Genomic DNA, 14,457 nt, shown 5'->3' with positions numbered 1-14,457 from the left:
GCGGGGCCGTACTCCTGTCATAACACAATAGATCAGCAGGGGAGACCGCTGAACCAACCTTGCATGGTTAGTACAGCAGCTCCGACCGGAGCTGACCTTTTTTTTTTTTTTTTTTTCTTCGTCCAGCCCGCAGGGTTGAATAAAAAAACCAATAGTGTGTACCAGGTCTTAAAAGAGTAAATACTCCTAAAAATTAATACAAATACAATGTAATTCAATTTACAGTATTCCTAACAGCTAACATATTGCCTAGCGCTATATTATATCCATTTTATTTTCAGTTACAATAGTTTCTTCAAATCAAAAATATCTATCATTAATAGACTAGGTTGTTTATTATTTATCACACAGCCAGGGGTGCCTAATCATTCAAATAGCATACAACAATATACAGTATTAATAATTCAAGCTTTTTTTAATCCATTGCCCACCATGATAAAAAATAAAACAGCTTACACTGTAATATGTCTTCCCACTGCTGTCCCCTGAATGGCACTGGGCCCAGGGCATCAGACACGCACAGGAGAACACTGCATAGTGTGGCACCTCTTCATTATGTAAGTAACGTTTTCTTTAGCATTCAGGACCCACCCACTGCTGAAGGAAGTGGACATGTAATGTCCCTACCTGGACTAAAATCCCCTTGAACATGGTTTATATATACTAATTTAAAAAAAAGGGGGGGGGACTGTGGTTAAGGGGGCAGGGCTTTGGTACAATTGGGCTTTACATCCTCTTAACAAAAAAAAAAGCTTGCTCAAAACCTTGTCATTGTCACTTTTGTAGACACCCTGGACTGTAAAAGTGGAGAAAAAACAAAAAAAGTATTCCTATATAAAATATTCTCTTTACATTACATATCGTTATTAGTATACAATCACTTTAGCAACAGAAGTCCTTTTAACGAGTTCATCCAGGTCTTTCAGCTAAAAAGCATAAATATATAAACTATTTTTTCAAAGCATGTTGTTGCACAATTGCTTTCAGCAGAAAGCATTTTCCTAGTCAGTGTGTGGCGTGGTGTTCCATGTTATAGCATGTTGTGTGATTGCATAGAACAATCTGTATTAATGCTTGAATAGTGATTCGAGCTCATGAGTGATGGGAGACCTGCAGCCATGATTGCTCTACAATCTGTTGCAGGCCTCAGTGGGACATAAAGAGCCTTCAGAATGTAGCTACATGGTATGTATCTTTCAAGACCATCTCCATCTTCCAGTTGCATTCTTGTGTCTCCATGTTCTGTAAGCTCTGTGTACTGTGTATAAGGATTCAGGGCATGGGTTGCCCCTTTCCTATCTCTTCATTATGTGGCTTCACTCTTTTCCAGGATGTGGACATTTCAGAGCTCATGAAGAAGCTGGATATACTTGGCGACAATGGGGTAATTGAATACTTTTAACGACAAATACTTTTTAAACTAACCTGTTTATTTACATATTTAGCTAAGTGGCAACAATATGTTACACGGTATTCAGAACCAGTCATGTCAGTCTCTTCTCCAGGGACCTTACTGGTTACTGTCCCTTCCACATTCAAACAATTGCATTTACAAACCCGTTTGGATGAACACATGTTTTTTAAAATCCTCATAAATAGTTCCTCGAACTTGAGGCAGTGACCTCTAATTGTAACACTAGAGAACTGTTTGCTAATAATAGTTCACTAGGCCTAATATATTTAACAAGGTGCCTTAAAGAGAGCCTTGAAGTGGGTAGAAATGTCAGCCAAAATCTCCAGTAAAAGAAGAGCCTTTATACCTAACTAATCCAATGCCGGTTCATGGAATCTTCCCTCTGCTGAAGAGGGAAATTGGCAGACCTAAAGCTGATTTCCAGAAATTTAGCAACTTTGCAAAACGTGCAGTCACACTATGAGTTGCATCAAATTAGGTGCATGTCATCTCTGGGACTTATCTCCATTACTTATATGTGACACGTTTATTGCACTCCCAGGGGACACACTCCAGAAGCTATGCCCTCCCCTCCCCCTCTGCTGCCCATTCACAGAAGCCTTTGTATTTTGTGAATGAGTTCTTATAATGCAAAAGCTTCTGTGAATCGGCAGAAGGTGCGAAAAGTGCAGACACACTATGAGTTAAGGTATTACTTAAGTCTTTTTTTTTTTCCTTTAAAAATTATAAACATGTTATACTTGCCTACTCTGCGAAATAATTTTGCGCAGAGCAGCCCAAATCCTCCGTTTCTTGGGTCCCTCGTCGGTGTTCCTGGCCCCTCCCTCCTGTTGAGTGCCCCCCCGAAAGAAGCTTGCTATGGGGCACCCGAGCCGCTGCTCTGTGTGTCCATTCAGACACAGAGCCACGGTTTGGCCCTGCCCCCTCCCGTATGGCTAACAGACTTTGACAGCAGTGGGAGCCAATGGTCCCGCTGCTGTGTCTCAGCCAATCAGGAGGGAGAGTCCCAGATGGCCGAGTCTTTCCTGCAACATCGCTGGATAGGGATGGGACTCTGAGGCTGGGAGGGCTTCTGCACACAGAAGGTTTTGTAATCCTAATGCAAAGAATGCATTAAGATGAAAAACCTTCTGCCTTTACAACCACTTTAAGTCCAATTAGGTGCCTGTCATCTCTGGGACTTATCTCTATTACTTACTGTATATGTGACAGGCTTATTGCAATCTTTGAGGACATGCTCTGACTGTGAGAGGAGAGAAGTACACACAGCAGCTATGCCCTCCCCTCTCCTGTCCATTCACAGAAGCCTTTGTATTTTGTGGATCAGTTCTTATAATAGACTTCTGTGAATGGGCAGAAGGAGGGGAGGGGCGGACGGGCATAGCAGTTCCAGCAACTCTGCTCTTGGAGGAACGGAGGCCACAGTGAGCAGCATGTAGCTCTGGTTCTCGAATGGAAACTGAACGGAGGAAGTATGACATTTCTTCCTATACAGACTTTTGGCTGACATTACTACCCCCGTCCCTAAGGAGGTTACTTTAATGTACAATAAGTTTTAAACAAGCCATCGCTAACCTTTAGTAGATGTTATTACTGTGGAGCAATTCTCAATCCTCAAAATTTACAAGGGAAGCCGTGAAGTCATCAAATTGGGGTTACAGCACTCTCACACCTCATATTGTGCACCTGCTCTGTGTTTATATTAGAGAAAAACAAACTAGCAGGCTGCTGAGCTATTGCTGGAAGAGAAAGCAAGAAGAGCTGAGCCAAGAGTAAAATGGTTACTGCTGTGAAATGTGAGAACAAATTACTCCACAGTGCCTGCAGCTACAGAGTGTCAGTGAGGGCTTGTTTTAAAGCTCATTTAAATGTTTCTTGGTCTGATAAAATTTTTACCAGGTTTTAGGATTCATAAAAGTATCATGGTGTGCCTGTCATGTGCTTCTTTTTTCATCCAGGCATTACTTCTAGATCACCATAATCCTGCTTCTTTTTTTTAACTTCAAAAATGTTCTTTTTTAGATCATTTAGGATAGAGTATAGAAGTAGGAAGGTTTAGGAACTATTCAAAACCAACCATTGTGGTGCATTGCAGTAATACACCATAGACCTGTCAGATTGTTATGGTGGGATTAATTTTCAATGGCATCCCAACATATACCCTAGAGCACAGTAATGCAGTTTTTTTTTCAGCCCATTTTGGTGCATCAGCAACCCAATCTCAAACTTCTCATATGGCTGTTTTGCTCTGTGACAGAACGTCTTTAAGAAAAGGATATTCTTAAGAGAATAGATTAAGGCCAGTGATATTTAGGTTAAAAATACTTGTGACTTAGCATTAGATGGCTGGGCATTAGAGCGGGACCAGTCTTGAAGGTACAGAAGTGTGAAAAGATGTGATAGAAAATTATTGCGTTTCATAATGTGCTTATAGTCTCTCATCTCTGGGAAAATTGATAATTTGACCACAGATTGAAGGTCACCTTTAATAGCAGTAAACTCACATTGTACCAATCCCACTGCTTCTGGAAATACCGGCCCATAGGTTTATAACTTGTAGCCTTCTTAAGCAAGGGGGGGGGGGTGAGAAATGGCCCTCCCCAAACAAGATATTTCGCTTAACCTGTAGGTACAGTATCTCACAAAAGTGAATACACCCCTCACATTTTTTTAAATATTTTATTATATCTTTTTATGTGACAACACTGAAGAAACGACCCTTTGCTACAATGTAAAGTAGTGAGTGTACAGCTTGTATAACAGTGTAAATTTGCTGTCCCTTCAAAATAACTCAACACACAGCTGGCAACAAAAGTCAGTACACCCCTAACTGAAAATGTCCAAATTGGGCCCAATTAGCCATTTTCCATCCCCGATGTCATGTTACTCGATAGCGTTACAAAGTCTCAGCTGTGAATAGGGAGCAGGTGTGTTAAATTTGGTGTTATCGCTCTCTCTCTCTCTCATACTGGTCACTGGAAGTTCAACATGGCACCTCATGGCAAAGAACTCTCTGAGGATCTGAAAAAAAGACTTCTTGCTGTACATAAAGATGGCCTAGGCTATAAGGAGATTGCCAAGACCCTGAAACTGAACTGCAGCACGGTGGCCAAGACCATACAGCGGTTTAAAAAGTCAAGTTCCACTCAGAGCAGGCCTCGCCATGGTCGACCAAAGGATGGGAAATAGATGTATGAGTGCTGTAGAGGTTGAAGGGGTGAGGGGGTCAGCCTGTCAGTGCTCAGACCATACGCTGCACACTGCATCAAATTTGTCTGCATGGCTGTCGTCCCAGAAGGAAGCCTCTTCTAAAGATGATGCATAAGAAAGCCTGAAAACAGTTTGCTGAAGACAAGCAGACTAATGCCGCGTACACACGAGCGGACTTTATGGCAGACTTGGTCCGGCGGACCGGAGTCTGTCAGATAATTAGATCGTGTGTGGGCTCCAGCTGACCTTTTTTTCCCAAAAGTTCAACGGACCTAGAAATGAAACACGTTTCAAATCTTTCCGACGGACTCGAGTCCTGTCGAAAAGTCCACTTGTCTGTATGCTAGTCCGACGGACAAAAACCGCTAGGGCAGCTATTGGCTACTGGCTATGAACTTCCTTGTTTTAGTCCGGTCTTGCGTCATCAAGCACGAATCCGTCGGACTTTGGTTGATCGTGTGTAGGCAAGTCTGTTCGTTCGGAAAGTCCATCAGAAAGTCCGTCAAAGTCCGCCAGACCTAGACCATCAGAAAGTCCGCCCATGTGTACGCGGCATAAGGACATGGATTACTGGAACCATGTCCTGTGGTCTGATGAGACCAAGATAAACTTATTTGGTTCAGATGGTGTCAAGCGTGTTTGGCGGCAACAAGGAGAGGAGTACAAAGACAAATGTGTCTTGCCTAAAGTCAAGCATGGTGGTGGGAGTACTGCCGACACTGGGGAGCTACAGTTCATTGAGGGAATCATGAATGCCAACATGTACTGTGACACTGAAGCAGAGCATGATCCCTTTGGAGACTGGGCCGCAGGGCAGTATTCCAACATAATGACCCCAAACCCCACTCCACGATGACCACTGCCTTGCTAAAGAAGCTGAGGGTAAAAGTGATGGACTGGCCAAGCATGTCTCTAGACCTAAACCCTATTGAGCATCTGTGGGGCATCCTCAAACAAAAGGTGGAGGAGCACAAGGTCTCTAACATCCAACAGCTCCGTGATGTCGTCATGGAGGAGTGGAAGAGGACTCCAGTGGCAACCTGTGAAGCTCTGGGGAACGCCATGCCCAGAGGGTTAAGGCAGTGCTGGAAAATAATTGTGGCCACACAAAATATTGACACTTTGGGCACAATTTGGACATACTCACTTTTGTTGCCAGTGGTTTAGACATTAATGGCTGTGTGTTGAGTTATTTTGAGGGAACAGCAAATTTACACTGTTCTACAAGCTGTACACTCACTACTTTACATTGTAGCAAAGTGTCATTTCTTCAGTGTTGTCGCATGAAAAGTTATAATAAAATATTTACAAAAAGAACTACTGAAACCAGCATATAGCATTAACCAAATGTTTATAGTTGCACACCAGTATAGAAATAATACAAGCTTTATAAAAGATGAGATCAATAAACATCCAATGTACAAACAGGTATCCCCCTCTCTGATGAATGAAAAATGCCCCAGTATATAATGGTCACATTTTTTTTATAGTGGTACACTATTCCACATTTAACCTCTACCCATTGCAGTCTTAGGGCCCATTTGCAATATCACTTGCAGTAACATGCATGTTTTCATAATGCATGTTACATGTATTAGTGCAACGTGCCTTGACGATGGACATGTTTTGCAATGCAACGCACAAAGGTGTGGTGTGCTGCCAGAAATGGTTCATGTTTTTTAACCACTTCAGCCCCGGAAGGATTTACCCCCTTCCTGGCCAGAGCACTTTTTACAATTTGGCACTGCGTCGCTTTAACTGCTAATTGCGTGGTCATGCAATGCTGTATCCAAACAAAATTTGCGTCCTTTTCTTCCCACAAATAGAGCTTTCTTTTGATGGTATTTAATCACCTCTGCCGTTTTTATTTTTTGCGCTATAAACGGAAAAAGACCGAAAATTTTGAAAAAAAAATGATATTTTCTCCCTTTTGTTATAAAAAAAAATCCAATAAACTCAATTTTAGTCATACATTTAGGCCAAAATGTATTCGGCCACATGTCTTTGGTAAAAAAAATGTCAATAAGTGTATATTTATTGGTTTGCGCAAAAGTTATAGCGCCTACAAACTAGGTATGTCATTTCTTGAGGTACTAAAATGGCAGGGCAGTACAAAACCCTCACAAATGACCCCATTTTGGAAAGTAGACACCCCAAGGAAATTGCTGAGAGGCATGTTGAGCCCATTGAATATTATTTTTTTTTGTCCCAAGTGATTGAATAATGACAAAAAAAAAAAAAAAATTACAAAAAGTTGTCACTAAATGATATATTGCTCACACAGGCCATGGGCATATGTGGAATTGCACTCCAAAATATATTCAGCTGCTTCTCCTGAGTACGGGGATACCACATGTGTGGGACTTTTTGGGAGCCTAGCCGCGTACGGGGCCCTGAAAACCAATCACCGCCTTCAGGATTTCTAAGGGTGTAAATTTTTGATTTCACTCTTCACGGTGGCACAAACCCCCCCCCAAATGACCACATTTTGGAAAGTAGACACCCCAAGCTATTTGCTGAGAGGCATGGTGAGTATTTTGCAGCTCTCATTTGTTTTTGAAAATGAAGAAAGACAAGAAAAAAAAATTTTTTTTTCAATTTTCAAAACTTTGTGACAAAAAGTGAGGTCTGCAAAATACTCACTATACCACTCAGCAAATAGCTTGGGGTGTCTACTTTCCAAAATGGGGTCATTTGGGCATTCCATGGCCTCCGAAATTGTGATAGGCAGTGAAGAGTGAAATCAAAAATTTACGACCTTAGAAAGCCTGAAGGCGGTGCTTGGTTTTGGGTCCCGTACGAGGCTAGGCTCCAAAAAAGTCTCACACATGTGGTATCCCCATACTCAGGAGAAGCAATAAAATGTATTTTGGGGTGTAATTTCACATATTCCCATGGCATGTTTGAGCAATATATCATTTAGTGACAACTTTGTGCAAAAAAAAAAATTTGTCTCTTTCCCGCAACTTGTGTCACAATATAAAATATTCCATGGACTCGACATGCCTCTCAGCAAATAGCTTGGGGTGTCTACTTTCCAAAATGGGGTCATTTGGGGGGGTTTTGAACTGTCCTGGCATTTTATGCACAACATTTAGAAGCTTATGTCACACATCACCCACTCTTCTAACCACTTGAAGACAAAGCCCTTTCTGACACTTTTTGTTTACATGAAAAAATTATTTTTTTTTTTGCAAGAAAATTACTTTGAACCCCCAAACATTATATATTTTTTTAAAGCAAATGCCCTACAGATTAAAATGGTGGGTGTTTCATTTTTTTTTTTTACACAGTATTTGCGCAGCGATTTTTCTTTTTGGGGAAAAAACACACTTTTTTAAATTTTAATGCACTAAAACACACTATATTGCCCAAATGTTTGATGAAATAAAAAAGATGATCTTAGGCCGAGTACATGGATACCAAACATGACATGCTTTAAAATTGCGCACAAACGTGCAGTGGCAACAAAATACATTTTTAAAAGCCTTTAAAAGCCTTTACAGGTTACCACTTTAGATTTACAGAGGAGGTCTACTGCTAAAATTACTGCCCTCGATCTGACCTTCGCAGTGATACCTCACATGCATGGTGCAATTGCTGTTTACATTTGACGCCAGACCGACGCTTGCGTTCGCCTTAGCGCGAGAACAGGGGGGGGACAGGGGTGCTTTTTTTTTTTTTTTTCATTATTTTTTTTTTGCTTTTTTATCTTATTTTTAAACTGTTCCTTTCATTTTTTTTTTAAATCATTTTTATTGTTATCTCAGGGAATGTAAATATCCCCTATGATAGCAATAGGTAATGACAGGTACTCTTTTTTGAAAAAATTGGGGTCTATTAGACCCTAGATTTCTCCTCTGCCCTCAAAGCATCTGACCACACCAAGATCGGTGTGATAAAATGCTTCCCCAATTTCTCAATGGCGCTGTTTACATCCAGCGAAATCGAAGTCATAAAATGCTCGTAGCTTCCGGTTTCTTAGGCCATAGAGATGTTTGGAGCCACTCTGGTCTCTGATCAGCTCTATGGTCAGCTGGCTGAGTCACCGGCTGCATTCTCAGGTTCCCTGTTGAGACAGGAGAGCCAGAGAAAAACACGGAAGACGGTAGGGGAGGGGGGGCATTCCCTCCCACTGCTTGTAAAAGCAGTCTAGAGGCTAATTAGCCGACAGGATTGCTTTTACATGAAAGCCGACCGCTGGCTGAAAAGAATGATACCAAGATGATACCTAAACCTGCAGGCAACATTCTGGTATAACCACTCAAAATCGTGAATGACGTACCTGAAGACAAAAAAATGGTTAACAATAAAGCATAGTAAACGGTAAAGTATAAAAAATTGCATACCTGAAAAGCAAACATGATAAAACATAATAACAATAAAACATTGCAGAATAGAATACAGTAAAAAAGAGCAGAACAATAGAGAGAGAGAACAATAAAACAACTATTTTTTTTTATTTTATATTTTTGTTTGTGTTTTTTTTTTTTTTTACACTTTTTTTTGTAACTAACTTTTATAACTGTAACCGGTTCCAGGTTCGGGTCTCTCAAAATGCGATGGCATCTTGGGAGACCCTGTGAAAGTGTGCCTAGTCTGTGCAATGCTGTACCCTACGCTAATACGCAACTAGTGAATGGTAGCGTTCAAAACATTCACCAATGCAAAGACCAGGATTGTCAGGACAGGAGGGACAATAATAGCGGGTGTCACGCCTATATCCGCGCTTGCTGCAGACACGACATCTTTTTTGGGGGGGTTCGCTGCGTAGGGGTACTCGGGAGGACATAAAAATGCCTCTCATGCAGCCGACTGCATTTGGTTGGGGATGTGATGGGGGAAGTACGGGTGCTGCAGAAGTGGTGGGTTCCCAATTAGGATTGGCGAATGCAGCAGGAAGGGCATTATGGGCACGACGGGCCTGTTTGTCTTCTTCTTGGTGGCAGCGGGACACTACTTGTGCTTGCCACCTCACCAGCTTGAACTGCACTTATGGGACTCGCCACGTCACCAAGTGTTACTGCAGTGCTGGTTTGACTATGACCGTGGTGTACTAGGCCGCTGGCGCTTGCCAGTTCACCAAAACGCTACCTAAAAAAACTGTTAGCGATCGCAGGGATCAGGCCTGACTCTGCGACCGTTGCAGTTATGCGTTTAGTGTTTTGTAAGTGACAGTGATCGATCGATACTGCACTTGGGTGGGCTGGGCTGGGCCAGGCGGAGGGGCAAAACGCAGGTGCTAGCAGGTATCTGGGCTGATCCCGCTAACACTGCGTTTTTGGGAACCCTAAACTGCTGGGGATGCTAGTATAGATCTGATCGGATCAGATATTGATCCGTTCAGATACTATACCACTAAGGGAGGTGTACGGTGCGTGCGTGGGTGTTAGCGGTACTGGCGCTAACCTGGCGCTGCTTGGGGCTAGTGTTTGCCAGTTCACCAAAACGCTACCAAAAAAACTGTTAGCGATCGCAGGGATCAGGCCTGACTCTGCGAATGCTGCAGTTATGCGTTTAGTGTTTTGTAAGTGACAGTGATCGATCGATACTGCACTTGGGTGGGCTGGGCCGGGCGGAGGGGCAAAACGCAGGTGCTAGCAGGTATCTGGGCTGATCCCGCTAACACTGCGTTTTTAGGATACCTAAACTGCTGGGGACGCTAGTATAGATCTGATCGGATCAGATATTGATCCGTTCAGATACTATACCACTAAGGGAGGCGTATGCTGCATGCGTGGGTGTTAGCGCTACTGACGCTAATCTGACGCTGCCTGGGGCGACGCATATCACCGCCGGGCGATCAGGGGGCTAAACCTTTATTCGGTAATAAACGGCGGGTGCCCTGACACTATAAAAAATAAACGAACTAACCAGCGTCACCCGTAATAGTTATACAGTGATCAGTGGTGAAAGGGTTAACTAGGGGGCAATCAAGGGGTTAAAACATTTATTAGATAGTATATGGGGGTCCCTGTCGCTATAAAATGCTGACGGCGAACCTAAATATTTACCTCCCTAACTAGCGTCACCAGCGACACTAATACAGCGATCAGAAAAATGATCGCTTAGCGACACTGGCGACGGGGTGATCAAGGGGTTAAAATTTTATTAGTGGGGTGTTAGTGGGGTACCCTAGACCTAAAGAGGGCTAACAGTAACTGCCCTACCACAGTAACTGTCACAAACTGACACCGTGCAGTAATCAGAAAAAAAAAAAAAAACTGCTTGGTGTCAGTGTGACAGGGAGGGGTGATTGGGGGGGATCGGGGGTGTAATGTGTGCCTGGCATGTTCTCCTGTGTGTGTTTGTGTTTTACACTCACAGTGATGTCTTCTCTCCTCTGCGCTGGAACGGAAAATACCGAGCCGAGGAGAGATGACATCATTTCCTTTGCTGCTGTTTAGCATACAGCAGCAAAGGAAGATTCTCATTGGCTGGGAGCGATCGCGAGGGGGGGCCACGAACGAATGGTCTCCCCCTCACCTCTCATCGCTTCCAGTCACAAGCCAACCGCCTCAGGCACTGGGGGGGGGGGTCCCCCCGCCCGCGGGAAGCAGATCACGTATGGGTACGTGATTCTGTCTGCCCGTGCCATTCTGCCGACATATATCGGCGTGAGGCGGTCGGCAAGTGGTTAATGCAATGCATGTTAATATACGTTAACGCTCATGATGGGCTTTTAAAGATAAACTATTGGCAAAATCTTAAAGAAATATATACACAGTGGGGAAAGTAATTCTATGATCCCCTGCAGATTTTGTAAGTTTGCCCACGTACAAAGAAATAAAGAGTCTATCATTTTTATCATAGGTGTATTTTAAATGATAGAGACAGAATATCAATATTCTTTTTGGGTCCCCAGTCGGCAGTCCTGGCTCCTCCCCCCAACCGAGTGCCCCCAATAGCACGCCTCTCGTTATGGGGGCACTCGAGCAGGCTTGCTCCCGAGCGCTGTCATATGAATGGACATTGCTCTCTCCTCATTGGCTGTGACTCACAGCAATAGGAGCCAATGCCTCCCACTGCTGTATGAGCCAATGAGGAGAGAGAAACCGGGGAGAGCTGCTGCTTTCATGCACTGGATCAAGATGGGGTTCATGTAAGTATAAAGGGGGGAGGGGTTGCACCCAGAAGGTTTTTTATCTTTATGCATAGAATGCATGAAGGTAAAAAATCTTCTCCCTTTAGAACCACTTTAACACGGCAGTTCTTCTGCTGTATATGCCTGTGAAGGTTCTCATTTATCCATGTCATGATATATCTAGTAGTAGTATTTTCTTTACATTCATTAGAACAGAAGAACTTGCCTGGACAAGCAATGAAACATCTTCATCATTACAGAACTAGTCCAGTTGAATGTGACTACCTACTACTAGATATACAGTATCTTGAGTTACCGTTTCCCTACTGTTACATTATTTTATTACCTGTTTATCTTGCCAGCAGATTCATTGATTATCCACTTTACCTTTTAAATAGACTCTATCACATTGGGAAAACAATTAAGGTACCTGTAAAATAAAAAAGAAAGAAAGAATACTTATTCTGCTCCATTACCAAGAAATGGTTCTCTAAAGTTGGGAAACTGACTTCTGTTAGTGTTGCTGTCCTGGTTCACCACCTGTAGCACTTACTGATTCCTCCTGCTGACCTTCAAGTTATTATGGGGCTTAGCAGTGACGTGGAGGTCTCTTGGAGAGAACTAGTAGAGTTGCAGGGGAACTCAAGAGTTCGATACTCCAGGAAGAGTAGGTTTCCCATTAAACTTCAAGTACCAATCTGGCAGCAAGAGAGGAAATTATTCTCTTTATTCTTTTGTACTCAGTAAATGACAAACAAAATAAAGTCTAGAAGTCCAGCTAACACTTTTAAAGCAATTACAGGAATTTTTGGGGAAAAAAAATGTTTAAATCATATGGATAAAAACTGACCTTTGTAAACCTTTGTTCCAACCCCTTTAACTGCTACTTTTGCTGGACAGCCTGGTCTGGTAAAAGAAATGAAAAAAAAAAAACAGATCTGTAGGGTCAACAGGTCATAAAATGGGGGGAATTGTCTTTTTTTTTTAATTTCCCCTCACAGTTCCCTTAATTAAAGGGGTTTTTCACATCCAACTGAAATGGTGGGAAACCTATTCCATTTAATAAGTGAATGTTTCTTTTATAGTTTTGTGAAAATTTGGTTTTCCGTTTAGAAATTTCTTGCAACTTCTGTAACAATAGTTCACGCTTAATAGTAAACTTTGCAAAATTAAAATCACGACTTCGACTTTTGAAATCTAGAGAAAGTATAGTAGTATGATTAGTAGGGAATCTAGGGATGGAAATGAGTGTGAGTTGATCAGCTTTCTTTCTTTCATCTTTTTTTTTTTTTTCCAGAATTTGCGGAATGAAGAACAGGTTGCAGTAATTCAAGCGGGTACTGTGTTATCTCTCTGTGAAAAGGTTTGTAATTATCACAGTATTATTAGAGTTAAATGAGGCTTAAAGTTGAAACAGAGGCAAAACATAAAATCCAGACCTAACGATGGCCAATAAGCTGTCTCTGCAAGGATGTAGGATAGAGTACTCACTGTTTCAGGTTTTCTTGTGTATACCTTGCAGTGGCCACGCAAACTGAAGTCACATTACCAACAACAGGAGATGCATGGGAAAGTATCTCAGTATTGTGCACCAGCTGTGTAGCTTTCCAGCACAGTTCTGCAGTGTATCCTCCTTCAGAAAGCAGGACTCATCTCCAGTAGAACTCACCGTATAAAAGTTTGAATACTGGCCAGCAAAGAAAATAAGGGTACGGCCTAACTTTGCGCAAGGTCTCTGGATTTGGACCTAAACCCAATTTAGTTCATATCTTGTTTTTGGATGAACCATTTGGGTAATAAGCTAAAAAATCTGAATCCACCCTTCAATGTCAATGCTGCTGATAGTATAACATGGTTCCCCTAACATTAAAAAGAGTTTCTTAAGTTTAGACTAAAAACATAGTGGACCCATTATGTTAATTTCCTAATGACTTTTGCCTTGCTTGAATTTCTCCTAAGCTATACATGTATTATATACAGTATATATGGGATACAATATCATTAGACTAGCTTTTCTCAACTTTTTTTTCCCGGAGGAACCCTCAGATTTCTTTTAGGTCTTGAGGAACCTCTGCTGAAAATAATTATATCTACAGTTAACGAAATATTAGGGCAATCACTAAATTCTTTAATGTTTTAAATATAAGAAAAAAACAATATGGTGTCTTAGACCTATTTAACAGCTTTTGCAGTAATTTGTTGACACATTCCGCCTCTGTACATTTTTAGTAATAACCTTGACAATAAATGAATACGAATAACTGAATAGACATGTAAACAGTAAAAATTCTGGTGTCCCCTAAAATAATTGGTCAGCGTAGAAGTGTTCCTTTGCAGTGAAGGTTGGAGTTCAGTTTACCATTGCGTACTGCTAGGAACCTCTAGCATCCTCAGGAGGATCCCTAAAGCTGGCCATAAATGAATCGAAATTCAGCTGGTTCAGTGGAAGTCAAATGCAAATGTTAGAAAACTTCTCTTGATCTGCGGCGGCATCCGCTGACCAGTGTATTCTAACAGCAGAGACCTGTGTTCAAATTACAATGTCCCAGGTTGAGGATTCCTCTAGCTACCTTGCTCGTGTGTCGTCTATGTCCGGCCTAAGAATTCCAAAGAACACTCATTGAGAAAGACTGCTTTAGATTATGAATATCTCAAATGATATTTTAAATTGCCATATGATATGAGAATAATCATTCCATCAGTTAATTAAATTCAGTGTGTTGCAAGTAAGGCAAATTTTTCTTCAGCT

The 14,457-nt window shown here is 41.9% G+C and overlaps 1 protein-coding gene across 9 annotated transcripts in view; it reads left to right on the top strand.

Moving 5' to 3' along the window:
• JAKMIP1 (janus kinase and microtubule interacting protein 1) overlaps positions 1-14,457 on the top strand; it is a 343,790-nt gene that overhangs the window by 247,693 nt on the left and 81,640 nt on the right. For 6 of the 9 annotated variants that reach the window (XM_073610357.1, XM_073610340.1, XM_073610326.1 and 3 more), the window contains exons 15-17: positions 1,144-1,185; positions 1,331-1,384; positions 13,006-13,071. In XM_073610357.1, the coding sequence (XP_073466458.1) occupies positions 1,144-1,185; positions 1,331-1,384; positions 13,006-13,071 (162 nt within the window). The remainder of the gene's footprint in view (positions 1-1,143; positions 1,186-1,330; positions 1,385-13,005; positions 13,072-14,457) is intronic. The other 3 variants (XM_073610383.1, XM_073610378.1, XM_073610371.1) reach the window with 1 other exon arrangement.

This window comes from Aquarana catesbeiana, linkage group LG01, assembly GCF_042186555.1.
Source record: "Aquarana catesbeiana isolate 2022-GZ linkage group LG01, ASM4218655v1, whole genome shotgun sequence".
NCBI lineage: Eukaryota > Metazoa > Chordata > Amphibia > Anura > Ranidae > Aquarana > Aquarana catesbeiana.
This window is presented reverse-complemented; position numbering and strand designations above follow the sequence as displayed.